Below are 17,650 nucleotides of genomic sequence, written 5' to 3'. Positions count from 1 at the left end.
GTATTAACTCAAAAACTCCGCTTTAGGTCGCGAGCTGATACTCCGACCAGACTGTAACTGATTGGCCCACTTGACAGCACAAGATTAGTAGTGTATAGGCCAATATGAAGCTACAGGTATGCTGCGTCGGTTACATAGTTGTAATGGTGGTAGGCGTAATGGCAGAAGCACTACGAGACGGAGGATAAAAACAAAGCGGAAAATGATAAGAATGGCCACAGCCAATGTTCCACGCCGATGGGCGCTTTTGGCGCTGGTGTTGGCAGGGGGTGGCATTCGGTGGTTGTCCGCTGTCGTTAGTTTGGTGAGTCAGGTGAGCTGTTGGGTAAGCGGTCCGTCCATCCATCGCTCGGCCGCTGGGCTGACCGACCGCCTGATCTGTTGAGTGGCCGTTCGCCAACAAGAAGGACGACGGCGACGTCGACGACACTCGATCTGTTGGTCCGACGCGGCGGCGATAGCTACCGTCGCCGTTGTCGGAACACGCGACGTCAGCAGAGAGACACAATAGTAATAGCAGGACGCGCTTAGCAGAGTCAGCACTCAACTGCCTACCGGCCGCCGCACAGCCATTCTCATTCGGTCCACACCCCTCCTGCCTCCGCCATCTCAGAGCAACACAAGCGGCAGCACCAACAGCAGCCTCAGCAGTAGGAAAAAGAAAAGTTCAGCGCCGGACTCTGTGTGCGCCCCAAATCTTTCTATGACCTTTTCTAGTCTTTCCTTAGTCTGCTTTCTGTCGCTGAAATGCTCACTAAGCTTCTTCCCAACTGCCACTATCAGAACGATGGTCTGGCTTTATCCCTCTCGTTTTTTTCTCTCAATTTCCCAGGGTCATGAACCATAGCTGAGTCGACCGGCCCTCGCAGGGGCTAAAGGAGACTTGCTAGCCAAGCACGCTTCGCTTACAACAAATGAACCTGCAGCGTCATCATGAACTGACTGTCTAAGTCCACCGATACAATAGCAGTGGCGACGACTTGCCGACACCGCCGTGCCCGTGGCTGCTGCCATCAGCACCCTATCCTCCAACCACAGCCGCCGCTCCCACCTCGACGACCATTAACGTCCCTACTGCAGTTCGATCGATACACTTGATCTGTACTTCACTATGTTTCCCTTCAATCACTCCCTCCATTCCTTTCTGCGTTTTACTGTCCCCGCTCCCCTCTCTGTATACGTCTCTCCCTTTCTCCGTAAAGTTTAAACTCGTTTTCTCGGCTTCTCCCCCAAAATGAGTTCTCCTATGCCCAATGCACGAGCTATACAATAATATATAATCATACATATAACAAAACGTCATTTGCATCACCATTATCGCAGTTCTTTTTGAGTCGGTTCGTCAACTGCACGGTTTGATAGTTTACCAATGACTAAATGTAGAAAAATAGTATCAGTATTAATATGAAGCAATGACTCCGTTGTCGCCCTTTCAATGGCGGCATGTAGCAGTGTCAATGCCCACGACTGGCCTACAACTGGCGGACTGCGCGTGAATGCCAACCCAGCCATTCGATATAGACAAGCACCGTCAATGTACACATATAAATACGTACATACTGCGAGTCGACAAAGGTAAAGAGAATACGATTAGAACTATTCAGCTGTATGATTATAGGCCAGCCCTTTAACCTTAATCTCGTCAGCATAGATGCTGCTGCTGGTTCGGTACGCGCGCCCCACAAGAACAAGCCGCGAGAAAACTGGCTCACGTCTCCTCGGTGAGCCTCAATGGGCCATGTCCAATAGCATAGGCCTTTTGTCTGTCGACTCGTCGGATACTGCATGCCGACAGCTCCGGATAACGCGTCATGAAAAGCATGTTTCATGCGGCAGCAGTGCGTACCGTAGCCACATTGCGAAAGGTCGCAACGCCTCTGCACGGCCGTTAGGATTCGACAGTAGTAGAATTCCGTTAGGAAATAGAGCTGAGTGAGGGATGGCGGGATCGGTTGGGCTGAGCGGCGTTGGGCTATGCACTCTCCATAAAAGGGTGGTATGGCCGATGAAGTATAAAAGGGAGTCTGGCCCTAACTGAAGGGAAGTCACTAAGAGTGGCGGTGACAATGAAAGAAGAAGAGGCCTAAGCCTACTTTCGCCGCGCCTTGACAAAATAAGTTGCACATTGCCACTCTTCTCTTTTCCTTTCGCCCCTCTACGTACAGTACTTAGCAACCTTTTCCCTATATTTTATTTTTCAATACCCTAATCACCAGGTGCTGTTGCTCGTGTGCTTTGGCGTCACTCATTTTCAAAATTCGATATTACCCTGTTTTGCTGTGAGCACGGCTGCCGTTCGCTCCCTGTTTTTTTTCGTGCCTCCCTCCGTTGTAGACCTCTCGAAGCCTTCGAGAGTCCACATTCCATTGGACACTTCAACTCATCGTCTGGCTTAGTATGGCTTGGTGCCATCGGTGCGGCTTACGATGTTAATCGCTCGCTCCAGGCCTGAGCTCATGACACAGAGGCAAACAGGCGGCCCGTACACACACATGCACACTCACAGAGGGCCCAGGAGCACAAACGAACGCCATGTACTCACCCAGGCTACACATACTCCGGCCCTTTCCCACCCAATACTCAAAACACTCCCCCCAGTAGTCCCCTAGGGGACGTGACGTCAGGATCACGTGCATCTTTTTAAGGTAACGCCTGCGTTAGGTGAGGGGCCCGAAGCTAGAGGGAGGTGACTAACGAAACAGCAGGAGGGGTCAAAGGGAAAGAGTTTCCCTGGACGGGCGACCAGGCAGGAACGAGTATGTGTGTATATACAACAATACTGTACTACAGGTACCTCTTCTCCGTCTTCTACAACAACAACAGAATATCTTTGTCATCCTTCGCAACTGTCCTCCTCACCATCGCCGTCGTCATCGTCGCTGGCCTCCTCTTTTGGACCTTCCCCGATCTTACTACTCGCTTTGATGGCTATCGCAACGAACCGTGCCGTGACTAAGGTACGAACGTTTACCGTCCGTTTACTGCTTTGTCTCCTTGCTCTCCTCACGCACGACACGCCAAAAAAAATAAATGTTAGGGAAATAGGCAGGCAGGCAGGCAGCTATTCCAAGGTTCATGACTAGGACGCGCATCAACACTAACACACTGACTGCTATCAGTCAGACAGGTAACGCTGACTATTACCAGCAGCGACACACTGGCCGGTCTTTCATTCGTTCCTCAATCGGTCTGTCTATTTGCGTCGCTCTGATTGAGTAAAGTGCGTGAAGGAGGTAAATGAACAATGCTGGGGACAGGAGCAGCCGCGCACACGGTGACGATGGCTACACCGCTCGCGTTACCAGCATTTGTATGAGCGCCGGATAAAGAGGACTTTGAACGATGACGCTTACGAGTACAATAATACATATACAGAACTATTTTATGTTTTGATACATATGTACATATGCATGCGTATGTAGGTATATGCGTGTGCATGTGTGTGCGCGTATGTTGCTTGACGAATAAACATTTTGCTACTAAACAGAACGTAAGGTTGTACTCACCGGCCTTAATGCTGGTCGCCGCATCAAACGAATACACGCGTCCGACCATGTGGTCCTTCTTGTAGTTGCGTAGCTCGAATGGGGCGGCCATCACAGCCGCGGGCATCGACTCACCGCGGGTCAGTGGAGGCCGCGTTAATTCTGGCGGCGCGATGTGTGAGGGGTCAAGGTGTACGCGCTTGTCCAGTTCGGGCTCCTCCTCAGTACCCCGCTCTCGCTTTAGGGCCCTCTGATTAGATAAATGTCTTCGGGGTTCTTCAGCACTTAGCTGGGCGTGCGTCGGTGCGTGCCGATATGACGCCTCTATTCGAGTATAGCGGTCTCTCGGTGCTAGCGCCAACGGAGCTAGAGTTGCAGCTGAATCGCCATTGAGCTCATGGCGTTTGAAATGTGGCTGGGCCACCGAGCTGGCAGATGGTCCCGGTGGCGAGAAGCCATGTGCGCGTTTAAGTTGTCGTGCGCTTTCGAGAACGATTTCGATGCGGTCAGCCCCTTCATAGTTTACACAGCCTCGACAGACCGGCTCCGAGAAGTCGTCGATCATCGCCCACGGCATGCGAGGCAGGTCACATAGGTAGCATTGTTGGCGTTGCGCGCCACGAGTCGAAAGCCCGGCCGGTGTCGACATCTTCACCATAGCTTCCGCGCGCTCTCCGTTAAGGTCCAGGTTTGTCGTGTTCAGTTGTAGAGAACCGATTGAGCCTCCGGGGGCCAGTAATGGCCCACTACCACTGGCGCCGTTAGGTTCGAATACTCCACCGCCGCCAGCGCCGCTTGCGAGAACCGCTGCCTCAGCCGCCTCGGCAGCCTCTATCAGTAGCTGCTTCGGCTTGAGAAATTGCAGTTGCGCGCCAGTGTGCCGGACACCTGACAGCATGCTAACCTACGAACCGGCCCGAAGCTGGGGACCGGTGCGCACTTTCATGCCGGCCCTCAGTGGCCTGAAGATCAACACTGCTGCAGCTGTACTGTTGCGTGTGGCACACTCCAGGCAGAACCCAGACACACTATCCAATTCGCACTCACAATCGAATACGTTTTCCCCGGCAACTTTTCAGCTGAAATGCGATCGCCGACTTGGCCCTCGGCTGTTCGTGACCTGTTTTGCGGAACTAATAATTAGCGTCCTACGTCGTATAGGCCAACTACGATGTGTTTGATGCCACTGTTGTTGTTATGGTTTCAACGATGATGGGTCTTTCATGATATTGACGTTGTTGTACTAGTCATTTTCCTTTGTATTGTTGTAGCTGATGTCATTATTATTATTGATGTTGTTACTATTGGTCTCGTTTGTCCGCAGGCAGACCCCACGGTGCGCTAGTTGCGCGGCTGCTCGACGCCTCCGTTACTAGACCGCTTCGGTCAGCGTCGGTCAGCAGCCAGTTAACCCGTCGGTCGCTCAATGAACGACCAACTGCTGTTGTTATTGATGCTGTTACTGTTCAACGACCAAGGACCAGCCTTTGCCGTCGGCTGCCGGTATTCGTTTGTCTGCCTGTTTCTCCTCTGACTGACGACTGGATGTCGATATAGACGACGCTGCTGCTGCTACTGCTATTGGGGCTGTTAGTGGCGACGACCGCGGAGCAGCACTGGAGACGACCCGCAACAACTGACGACGGCCGCTACTACTGCTGGCGTCAACCGCAGTCGATCGCTAGTCAGTCAGTCAGTTAAGAAAGCAAGTCACGAGCGAGTAAACTACTAACTCATGATAGCCCAACCGACAGATAGGCAGACGGTTTACGAAGGCGCGATCCCCGGCAAGCACCGTCGGTTCAACGCGGCACAAGCGGCGTCGATTGAAATGGCGAACGAAGTAAGCACGATGACGACGGCACACGGCGCAGTGATTGTGGCATAGACAACACCGGTGACGACGACGAGGAGGGCGCTTGGACGCTTCGTTCGTTCGTTCGTTCGTCCGTCCGTTCGCTCGTTCTTGACTAGTTGCTCGTAGTAGACACTACGGCAGCATTACAGCCAATATTATTACTGCTGCGGCAGCCGATCGCTAGTTGATGCTCCTATTCGTGCTGCTGTTTGCTCGCAGACGCGATAGCTAACAAACAGTGACCGCTGTAGTCGGCGACGATGGCGCCGGCGGGCGCTTGCACATCGATGGACAGGAGTCAGTAGTGGCAGGAGGCAATGAACGGTGGAGGGGCATGACACACGCTAGACACTGCTTGCTTCCGCTGTTACCAATACTCGCACTATTCTTGGGACATCGATGCTAGCGAATCTCGGTTTGACTGACCATTCAGTAAAAAATAAATAAAGAAATCAGATATATTGGCGACTAGGCACTGGTCTTCATAAAATCTTCCTGGGATTGCGCCGATATGGTAAAATCAATTCCTGTTCCGTTTTCTACTGCCTTACAACGCTGCGATGAGTCGCCTGAGCCACTTTGTTATCGTTGTTAAAATATCCACCTTTCGTAGTATGTTGCAATGATTTTCGTTATTATTATTCTTAGTAATATCTGCAATTGCCACTCCCTGGAATACTGTATACACAGAGACCGTACACGGGATTGTGTTCTTGTTTTACCCGGCGCTGCTGTTGCTGCTTCCTTGTAGCATGGCACAGACAGCTGGACAAATAGGCCGACAGAGAAAAAAGACACGCGGCTTGCGTGGAGTGCTCACACCTGCTCTGACAAAACCGACGTGACCGGCGCTCACACTACTACAACAACTGAGAGAGTAGTACTATTACTGTTAATACGGCTGATGACGCTGATGTTGGTGCTGTGTTCATTGGTATTATGCTGCGGGCCGGTAAATGCCGCGACTATTACCGGCGGCGGCGGCGGCGGCGGCGGCGGCGGCGGCGGCGGCGATGCTGATATCGCACTCGTTACATGTAAAGAGGGAAGTCACTTTCGCTGCTGATGCTGCTGCACAGCAAAAGTTGCACTTGAAGTCGATACCGTCGACACAACTAAAGACAAAAAGAATATTAATAACACGAAGAAACGAATTTCCTTCAAGACTGCACAAGTGAAAAGCACACACTGAAGATACGGCGCAGTGGTCCCAATGCGGATGACAACGCCATTTAAATGAAACTGCACTGGTTCGTTGCGTACGATTTCTATCTTTTTCTTTCTTTTGTCAACGATCGCCAATAAATCAAGGAACGACGATGGCGGGCATAAGTTGCTCGTTATTGTTTCGTTGCAATTATTTCCGACCGTTGGATTCGTAAGAATACTGAGCAGAGGACGAAGGTTAGCAGAGATCTTTTTCCATCCGTTCTTACGATGTTGCCGAGAACGATTGAAGGTATCGTGGCCTGACGACGCTGATTGCTGATTGACTATACTGTTTTTTTGCGAAGAAATAAAGATTCAGCTTATTTGCGCGCACACAGTGTCGTTTGCTGCTGTTCTTCCAGTTGCAGAACGAGTGCTATCTGTACCGCTTCCTCCTCCTGGACGTCGATATCGACTACGATTACTGTGACACTCGGAGTTGATTGCTTGCCAATGTTATGCTAACACTCACTTACTCTCGAGTTAAATAGTACTCCCGTGGGGAATAAGGGGAGGGTTTCCTTTACCCCCGTTTTTTTGACATTTCGTCTGACGCGATTCGTCTGGCACTTTTCGCTCCCTGCGCTATTGCAGGTTTACTCCGATATCTCCGTGTGAACTTCGAATGGTAACCGTTTGAGTGGACTTTTCCAGTAGTGTTAGGTCATAATGATATTTAAGCGTACATTCTGTTCGACACCAGCTTATCTATCACTTCAGAACTCTCGTGCTACGGGACAGAGAGTGCCGCACTCGATGCAAAACACGTCACACGCTAACCAGCATTAACTTCGGCACTCGAAGTAACCGTATTGATGCCGTCCTGCTTACGACACTGGCAGTAGGAAACAGTCGACTTTTGTTGTACTCAGCGAACCCGTAGCGGCAACAGCAGTACAACTAGTTACAACTGCCGCCGTAGTTGTTAGCATTACAGAAGTACGACGACTTTTTTCACTACTGACTTTAGTCGACTACTCTCTGTGTGATGATTGTTTTTACAGCCAGTGTCGCCGTCCGCCTCTGTTCCTGCTGTACACAGCGGCTTTTTTTTAATCACGACTTGAATCGGAGAGTTGACTGTTGTTGTGTTCCGTCTGTTGCTGTACTAGTTGTCCGTACTGCCACTGTTGTTTTTGTTGTTAGCTAGCAGCTAACAACGGCCTGCTCCTATACGCACCACTGCCACGTCTATCGCTTCTGCTAGTCGCAGTCGTGTAGCAAAAGGACGACTGTTCTCTACCGCTGTAGTTGTCCTCGTCAACTTGCTGTTACTGTTGTTACTCTTATTACTGTTATTACTCTGGTACTTTTTCTCGGTAACTGGACTACTTCTTCTAGCCGACTACAACAACCCCAGTCACTGCGGGCCAGACCATTGTTATTGTTGTTGCTGCTGCTACTACTGTTGTTGTTGTTGTTGTTGTTGCTGCGACCTACACGATAGGCACTGGCGTCGATTCGCCGTTGCAGCAACTATTCACACAACACATTGCATCTAACCAGACGCATACACAACGGTCAACTGCTGCTGCTGCTGCTGCTACTGCTGCTGCTGCTGCTGCTGCGGCGGCGACGACGACGACGGCCGCTGCTGTCGCTGTTTGCAATAGTAGTGCTGCTGCTGCTGCTGCTGCTGTTGTTCCTACTAGTACTAGTACCTAGTAGCAGTAGTAGTAGCAGTACTAGTAGTTGTTTTTGTTGTAATAGTAGTAGTAGTAGCAGGCCGAGTGGCACTGTGATCGTTGATAGCGGTGCTGACCAGAGTCGTTGATGCTGCTGGCTAGCCACTACTGCTACTGGCGGTGGTGGTGGTAGTGAGGCAGGCGGCGGCGGCAGCAGCAGCACGGCTAGCGACGGGCAACTACTGCTGCTGCTGCTGCTAGACGAAGAAGAAAAGCCAACAGCGAGCGAGCGAGTGAGCGAAACCGCCGAGTGAGAGACCCACCGACGACCAAATGGCGGTTGGATACACAGACAGACAGATAGAGCGTTGAACGAACCAACGGCTGCCGCCGATAGCGATGTCGCTGGCGACGACGACGACGACGACAAGAAAGAACAGTTTCGCCGCCGGCGCCACTTCCCCTTCAGCCGCTGGCGCGGCTTAGCTAGCTGCTTGTGCCACCGCTCCTCACTACCGCCCGGCTGGATACTAGCCGTTGCCGCTGCTGCTCGGGGCTCTGCTGCTTCTCGACCGGAGACAGGCACACAAGAAGGGCCGCCATTCACCGCCGCTGCCAGCCACCCAGCCCGTTTGCTCGCTCAATTCAGTCAGTCAGTCAGTCAGTGGTTGCCGTATGTTGCTGCTGCTGCTGCTGCTGCTGCCGCTGTTAGAGTGACGGTGGCCGTGTTGCGAGCGCTGCCGCGAACAGCAGCGGCCGCCAGGTGGCTACTGCGCATGCACGCCGGGGCTGTCAGACGGCCGCGACGCCAGGCCAGCCACTGCTGCTGTTGATGGCTATCCCGTGCGACGATGGCGATGACAACAGCAACAACAAAATGAACAACAGCGGTGACGACAACGTCAACAAACGCAACGCCGTGTATGAGAGGGACCTGCGTATCTAGTTGCACGTTATGTGTGTGTGTGTGAGAGATTCAGAGGGTGTGCTCATGCGAGGGTATTAATGCTGCTGATGAGGGTACTTCTTTTCGTCTGTGCCGGGTGATGGCGAGAACGCTGTGCTGTTCTGCCGTTCGGGTGCGCAACGAGTACGTCGACCGGGAGTTGAGTTTTGGGCTTTTGCCAGCGCTCACAGGAGCAGCAGCGCAGAACCGGCCAGAATTGAGCAGCTTCGTCGCTGCAGCCCCCTCAGTTACGGTGGCGGCGGCGGCGGCGGCGGCGGCGGCTCTCTGAAGCGCAAATCGACGTAAGAGCACCAGGAAGCTGCCGCACCAACACATCGACGATCACGCTGACGAAGACTACGCTGGCGCTGACCAGCCAACAGCGGATCCTCGTACTCACACTCACACTCACACAGATACAACACACACACACACTCACATACGCAAACAGACAGACACATTCACATAGAAACACCCAGGCGCGCATACACACACACAGACGCACAGAAGCACAATATATAAATGCCCACCCATCGCCATCCACAGGCACTAGTTTCGTCCGTCAAGCCCCAACTCGTTTCCCTCCCTCCCCCGACTCTTTCTCTCTCGCTGGGTATTTCCCCTTCACTCTCTTTCGCGACCGACCGACTGACCGAGCGACGCCTAGCCTATAGCGCTACCAGTCAGCCAGACAGGCCGACTCGCGGCGGCAGCAGCATGCAGCGCCACGATGCAGCTCACTCGACAACGAGACACCACGACGCGGCCAGCGCGCAGCCACCTTGGGAAAGGAGGCCGGCAGACAGGCCCGTCGACTGGCCGGTCCGTTTGACGGCCGCATCGCCGCCATCGCCATGCTGGAATTCTTGCGACGTCACAAGTGACGTCATAGCCCCGCCCCGTAGAGCACACCGCGACGCGACAGCAGTAGCAAGCAGACACGAACGACGATGACGATGAAGTGGACGGGCCCGTCGACACCAACGACGGTAGCGATAGCGACGACAACAGACCTCCCAGGCTGATTGTCTATGCTGCAATGGGATGCTGATGATGACAACAACATTGGCGGTGATGCTGTCGGATGGGAAAGGGCGGGCGAGCAAGCCAGCCAGCCAGCCAGCCAGAGACCGGCCAAGAAATAGCGAACACGACCGCCGTCACTCACGAGTACGTAGCAACGTCTGCGACCTGCTAGCTCTGGCTCTCTGTCTGTCTGTCTGTAGGTCGCTCCGTTGGCGGCAACACGACGAGTACCAGCAGCAGAAGCGTCCAGGCGAGCAAACAGCAGCAGAAAAAGCAGCAGCAAAAGCTGGTGGCAGTCGTCGTGACGGTGGCGGCGGCAGCGTGCTGTTGATAGGGTAACTGACTGCCTGCCTGCCTGGCTGTCTCGCAAGCTGTTTGCCAGCCGGTTGCCTACTCCAGCCAGCGGAGGTGACGTCACCGGCCGGGCTCGCTTGGCTTCTTCTTTCGGCGTTGAGTCGCACGCGGCAGCACTCCCTCCCCCTCTATCTCTTTCTCTGCCTGTTTCCACCAGTTGTGGCGGAAGCATGCTCGTGCTTATTCGGTAGTGACAGCACTAGCAGCGACTGCGATGGCAGGCCGCGCGCGGCGGGGTGATAAAAAACGGCGAGTGAAAAACCGAAAAAGCTGGCGCTGAGGGCAGAGCTTTGTTTCTAGAAGGGGGCAAGACAAGCAACGGGCTTTTGCTGTCACCGCTGTCCTGTCGATCGGCTGCTAGCGACATAGTTCTCTATTCATGTACCAGTTGTTATCGACGTCGTTGTCGTCGTCGTCGTACATGCAGGCGGACCGGATCATCAATATTGGCATGGTTCCATCATGCCAACACAACGACTCTGACTAAACCACTATTTTGTGTACACTGTGACAGCGATGGCGGATCAGTAGTAGCAGCGGCTAAATGGGCAGTCTATTGACTCAATGACGTAAAGAATAACGCCTGAGCAGAGCGGCTAACAACTAATGAGAAGGAGGATTTTTTTTCTCTTATTATACGCTTATGGCCAGTTATCTCTGTGCTTGCTGTATGTTTGTGGTGATGCAATACCTCACTTTTTTGTTTAATAAAACTAAACAGAACACAGAAAATCAATGTACTCGTTCAAGTGTACTGATCCATCTATGAATTGCGTACATTTATCAAATTCGTCTTTCGGTGGCATCGTGCTTATCGCAAACTAGTCTAAGCTGTTCTGTTCTTTTCAGCAACCCTGTCTCTGCAATATATGATTGCCACAATTCTAGATAACTTCAGAAAGGTATATATTGTCTATGGAACCCGAAGCGCCTACTGCCTAATGCGGATATAATTTATTATCACCTAGGTTATATCTTAGTATGCCTAGTTTGCGGTCATTAATAGAAATCGATAATAATTGTGTTTACTTTAGCTGTTTCGTGTCTACACGAATATTAATGTAGGAGCTTATTTATAAGAAACATCTAGTACGTCTTCAAGTACGTTCACCCCTTTTTTTGCCTATGCGCTAAAATGATAATATTCTCGAATTTATACACCGCTACAGCAGAAAGGCTTTTGCTGCTCTTGAACTCCATAAGAGTCAGCACGCTGCATGTATCAACCGTACCCTGCTCGCAGTGAGAGCTCATTGAGGCAAACAGCAAACGGGACAGGCGAGCAAAAGGGACAAACAGAGAGGTCCCAATGCCAAGCCCCATTCAACCACCAATCTAACCAGGCATCGCCCGGTTACGCGGCCGCTTGCGCGTTGCATGCGATTCTTCCTACTTGTGTCGCTGTCCGATCAGTTGAGAGCGGGCGGTGGTTATGTTTTTGTTATGTCCCTTTCGCTTCTTTTTTCATAAATCACTGTCCGGTTTCCCTCTCCACGTCAGGCTCTTTGCTACGGGATACGCCTGCTGTCCTCCAACCCGCTCTTCGATCGATCGTTTCACACCCCGTAAGACATTAGGGCCTGCTTCCCTATAGGCTTTTCATTCTTTGTCTTATTACATACGTCCCATCCTCTTTCTGCGTATTTTTGCCCTTTAAAAGCCCCTTTAAGCCCAGTCTCCTTCTCTATGTTTCTTTCATACGTAAAAGTCTTGGCTTTGTCGTTCCTTGCCCTTTCCAATAACGTGTACCATACTCCCGGCCAGTGGCGTAGCGGTAGTAAGTGGAAAGATGGCAAATAGGGCAGAGGAGAGTTGTAGGGTAACAAGGGTAACGGGTGGGTGGTAATTGGACGTCGTAGGATGCGAAAGAGAAGACGACTCGATCAGGATGGATCGGGGACCTTTCTTTTGCGGACGGTTACTCCATCGAACCCTGCCGGCACGATGAGGCATTCTAGCAGCTCTCTGTCGTAGACTTTCTCCCTAGAGGTCTTTTTCGAAGTGTGCCTCGCTTACGCCTGTAAGTTCCTGTAAGCCTGGATGTGCAGCACCCAACCCTAAGTTGTCTTTCCCTGTGAATTCTGTTCGTTCATCGCTGTGGACGTGACGGCGCTGCCAACCAGCGACGAAGCTCGGTCACGTTGCGAGACGTGTATTTATCCCTTTCTTCGATTCTCGCCGCGTATCCTCAACCGCCATACCAGCGGTCCCATGTTCTGCCAGTTGTTCGGCTTCTTTCTAGGGATCTTATTCCTGTTGTCTGCTTCCCCTTGTCCTTGCCAGTCGCCTTTAAAGCCCCTAACGTCTCCCCTCAAAGTGAAAGAAGTGCAATAGCACGCCGGCTGTCTTTTTTATATTAAGTGTTAGTCAGATGAGAGCCGACGACTCTGCTAGTGAATACACACAATAAACTAGTATCAATTCAACTATGTCCAATATATGAATATATTTATGGGTTTACTGAGCCTAGAAACGTAGTACACGCTAGAAGGAACCGCGGACTTTGCCCTGTACTTTTACTATTAAACGTATTAGATAATAGGCTAATCGTATATGGAATAGAGCTAACGCTAAATAACCCCTGTTTTATTTTGAGATCTGTCTCGTATAGAGCGTCCTGAACTAAATTGTTTTGTCTGCTTTGGATTTTATTGTGTGTGATATTCTTGTTGAATCAGATGTTTTTTTTTACTGTTGGTGGTTACGCATTGAAGGTTTAGTTTCAGTGTGTCGAGCTCAAAATTGTGCATATGTGAAAGAACGTAGTTGTGTCTATGTAGACTTATGATCAAGTGAGTCCGTATTAAAATTGATTTACGAGGACGGCAGAGCAGGACGCTGTGAATAACGATATGTTTATTTATTTATTTCACCCTGGGGAAGGTCTTGGCTTTTTACGGTATTCTTTGTTTTGCGAATTGCTACAGTAAAGCATGTTAGCGCTGAAAATTGAGATTGCCGAGGTGACATTTTGTCGTCGAGAAACAGGAGGATAATTCTCGATGGAATAACAACGTGGTCTTTACAAATACAGATCCTTATAATCTCCATTAAAATTAGATGATTATATAAGAATCTGCATCATCCACCTATTCTTGTATCGCTCTAAGGTTTAGAAGGACCTAAGTCTCTCATAGAGATAATTCATAAGCCTTCTTCTGGTTGTAAAACAGCAGTCCAGATATCTCAAAACTATTGAGAAATTTTATAAGGAACTGTGTGGTGTCAACGTATTACGTTACTTGATTAAACGAATGCGCATTTTTTGAGAATTTTAGACAATCGTTCAATGCAAGTACTGTTGATGTTTCGGACCATTCTATCCCCAAGAATTAACATGTATTTTTTGGTGTAAATTGTCCATGGGCTTTGTCGAGAGATCGTGCTCGATAGAATCCTATTAGACTACACTTTTTTAGGGCAGTATAAGCTCATTGTTGGCATTTTTCGAAAATTTATAGTCATCGATGTATAACAAAACCTGAAAGCAGTTGGTGTCAGTTTCATTTAGTCAGACATTGGTAATTGAAGTGACTTCTATAGATGTGGCTCTTTGACACCGGCGTCTTCAATACTTATTTTTATTACTGGTAGCGGCTGATGGAATCGCCTGAACATAAGGTAATGTTAAACTTCAAAAGGTTCGCTTTCAGTGCACATACCGCAAAGTATTCGATCAACAGGCTTTCATCTAATCATTGGGGGGATTCGTTACAAACGATAAATGCCATCGTACGAAAGAGATCTGCCGTTTCTGAATTATTTTTTTTGTTGCATATCTATCTTCCTTGACGTGACCGGGAATCCCCTTGAATCAAGAATGTGCACTTAGGCCTGGGAACATTAAGGTTGCCGCAATTACCGGTAAAACTACTATCTCCCCTTATTTTGGTTGGTAGTAAATCAATCGCAAAGGCTTTACCTCTCTACTCCGGAGCGTTGACAAAGATTACTGAGCCGTTCTTTATTCAAGACAATCCTAAACGTCGTAATATAGTTCTTTTTGTTGCTTATTCAAAGGTAGTTGGTGGGTGGTGACGACTTTGATCTGTTCAGTGTTTTCATATCGGAGTTCCTACTGTTTTTGTTTTTTTTTTTTGGTATTGTTATTGTGGGTTTAGTAGACTGACTTTTTCTTATTTTAGGTTTAACGAGTCGGCGACTTTTTGTCATTAACATAATCACAAAAATATCGCAAATCGTCTTTAGGTTTACTCGCTTTCCTCCGTGGTTTTCATCATCGCTGAGAAGAAGGTTTTTGAGTTGCAAGGAGGACCTCTTTAAACGTTTTCGGTAGGACGAACGATGTAAGCCTAAAAACATTGGTAAATAACAATCTTACCCCATGGATTTCCTTTTAACCTGGATTAGCTGTGTAGAGACTGGAAAGTATATTTTTTTTGTTACTAGTAAGTGGGAAATTTTGGAACTTTTAAATCCTCTTTCCTTCGATTCCATATGTTATTGGTGTAGAATTAGAGTGCATTGACCTAGAGAATTGTTCCTACAGATTTGTCAGAGCTGGAAAGAGCCATGAATGCTTTCAACTTGACTTATTTTTCGGTGTCTCCAAGGGTCGCGCAGAATAAAACATTTTTTATTAAGACACTTGTTTTTGCAGATGTATCCACCGTGGTTCGACTTATACGTTCGATTTCGTCCACTTTAAAAATAGCTCTGTCACTTCCCTTCAGTATGTCATAATGCACTTAACTGATGAGATCGATGCGTATGTTTCAACGTCAAAATGGCAATTGGAAGTTCTCAGCAGTGTAAGGGACAACCCAATGTAACGTTTTTCTTTTGTCTGTTGACGCTCTTTGTACGCTGCGCAATCTCCCATTTCTGGAGAACATCGCATATATGTTCGGTATAAGCGTTTTTCGTAGCGTTACGTTAGATGTATAACTTCAAGTGCTTAAAAAAACATTAACCATCTTTCGTACAGATTGAATTAGCACATGATTCGGGTTATGGATGATATGTTTTAAGACAAATTCGTCGAGTTCCGGATCTTCGTTTGAATCCGGAGTTTTAGCTGGGACACATGTATCACATTTTCGTGGTCGTTCCTTCATTAGACAGCAAACTATAAACGTCCGGTAATTTTCCTAATTGCTAGTTTTCAACTAGATAGTTCACAGGTTCTGGCAATCACGGATTGCATGTCATTGTCAGAAATACTGATGCAGCTCCCTGCCATTTAGAAGCCCTGCCATTTAATGATAGGATAAAACGTCTGCCAATCGCTGCAAATTCATCTTCGTTATTTACGGCATAACTCCCTAGTAGAAGTCAATCCTAGAGAAGCCAACCATTTTTGATTACGTTTACATAGAAACGATTGGCCAGTTAATTTTCGCAGCCATATCGACTACGCACCGTTGGAAGAGATGCCCTGCTGCAATGGATGATTGAACTGACCCTCATGAATCATAATTCGATAAGCATAATAACGCGGTCCCATTAGTTTTGTGCGCAGCTGACGATGCCAACCATGGAACCACCTAATAGAAACAGTAATGTAGGCGGTTATAGGACTGATGTGATTCGTAAATGATCTGTAACTAGTCTTCTTGTTCGCTTGGATCGTATAGGTACCTTAGGACGATGTGTCGCGGTGACCCTACCATATTCGATAATTCGACATAATAATTCGTTCGCTGCCTTAGCATTTGTGTGTTTTCCCATGTCCACCTAATAACTATCGGTCAGGATCAACGACGATACGTCTCCTTGTAAATCTGTAACGTACCGTTTTGCTCTTAACAAGGGTTGTTCTATTCTCTAAACCTTGAACGATAGTACCAAACTCTACACGGTACATGATTTGGATTCTACGCTAAAAAAGAAAAATTTGCATAAATCGGGATTGCTCGTAACATTAGGGATCTGCTATGTAATTAATAAATAATTGTAGGTTTTTTTCAGCCGGACGACACTTTCACAGTGGAACCAGACAAGATTTGAAGTGGACAATTGCATTGTTTTTCGAAAAACCTTTTCGAAAAGTCTTTGTTGCTGATGTATTGCTCATATATGATTCGTCTACTTCTTCAAGCAGTTCTATGTCATTGATTTTTTTTTCGCATGTAACTGAAATTTACCGTTTTGTCTTTAAAAAGGTCTGCTTTACACTAACGGCAAGTTTCGTCCATCCATCCATCCATCCATCCAACGGCGGCTACCATGTTTTCGTGTTGGTTTATTCTTCGATGTCTATGTCTTCGCGTATCAGTGCGATGTCGATCGTTTGTTTCTTCGACTCTGTTTCGTTATGCTTGGAAGTTTGTTGTCTTTTACGATCTGCTTTACACCGCTCATTCGCTTATTCTGCTCTTCTTGACGCTTTACTCTCTCCGCGCTTCGATTGTTTTTAGCGGCCGCTGTTTCTGACCACGATCATTTCGGCATGGTACGACTAGTTAGTAGGCTATAATCTTGATGGACGAAAAACCTGATACTTCAGCAATATAGTTCAAACATATCGTTTATCATGCAACACAGTTTTCGCACTGATGGAATATCCGTTCGGACAATGCTAGAGGCCGCTTTAGTGTTTATATACAATGGTGAGGTGTTGTTTCCACACATAGGTAAAAAGTATGTTACTGTTGTTGGTTTACAACCAACCAAATTAACATTATGCGCTATGGGAAAAAGTAAACCCTTTTCACCAGGGCAAGAAGTATTTGGCTGATCGGCTCCATTTTCCGCGCAAAACTTACCAGGATAAGACCCTCGTGACCCACAAATCAACTCAAGCCGGTCATTTTAGGGGTCGTTTTGGGTTCGATTTAAAATATCACCCAGCCTAACTTTAACTACAGCATGCACCAACAATTAACCAGTTACAATAACCCTGTCTCACCCAACCCGTCACCTATCTATAATTATCACCCTGGTCTTTTATGTTCGCCAGGGGCTCTGCCTATTCTAGGTTCGTTGTGCTTCACGTTGTGCTAGCATTCCGTGCATTTCTTCAATGCAATTGCAAAGCTTTTTAGTATTTGCTGATTGATTCTGGGACACACGGGACTCTTAGTAGGGTCGGCATACCTAAAATATCAGAATTTAGGCGAGCTAGACTTTATGGCCACGATTGGTTGAGTGGCGACAGCCGCTATTTAGCTTCAAGCACCAATAT

The 17,650-nt window shown here is 48.6% G+C and overlaps 1 protein-coding gene across 3 annotated transcripts in view; it reads right to left on the bottom strand.

The window, feature by feature from the left end:
* Positions 1-11,928, bottom strand: part of LOC111265290 (interferon regulatory factor 2-binding protein 2-A) — a 46,128-nt gene extending 34,200 nt beyond the window's left edge. For 2 of the 3 annotated variants that reach the window (XR_002683364.2, XM_022841839.2), the window contains exon 1: positions 3,507-11,927. Coding sequence is in view for 2 of the 3 variants with exons in the window: in XM_022841839.2 (XP_022697574.1) it covers positions 3,507-4,383 (877 nt within the window). In the remaining variant the exon portion in view is untranslated. Of the gene's footprint in view, positions 1-3,506 lie in introns of all 3 variants that reach the window. The other variant, XM_022841840.2, reaches the window with a different exon arrangement.
* Positions 11,929-17,650: the final 5,722 nt, after the last annotated feature.

Source organism: Varroa jacobsoni, unplaced genomic scaffold (genome assembly GCF_002532875.2).
Source record: "Varroa jacobsoni isolate VJ856 unplaced genomic scaffold, vjacob_1.0 scaffold_952, whole genome shotgun sequence".
NCBI lineage: Eukaryota > Metazoa > Arthropoda > Arachnida > Mesostigmata > Varroidae > Varroa > Varroa jacobsoni.
This window is presented reverse-complemented; position numbering and strand designations above follow the sequence as displayed.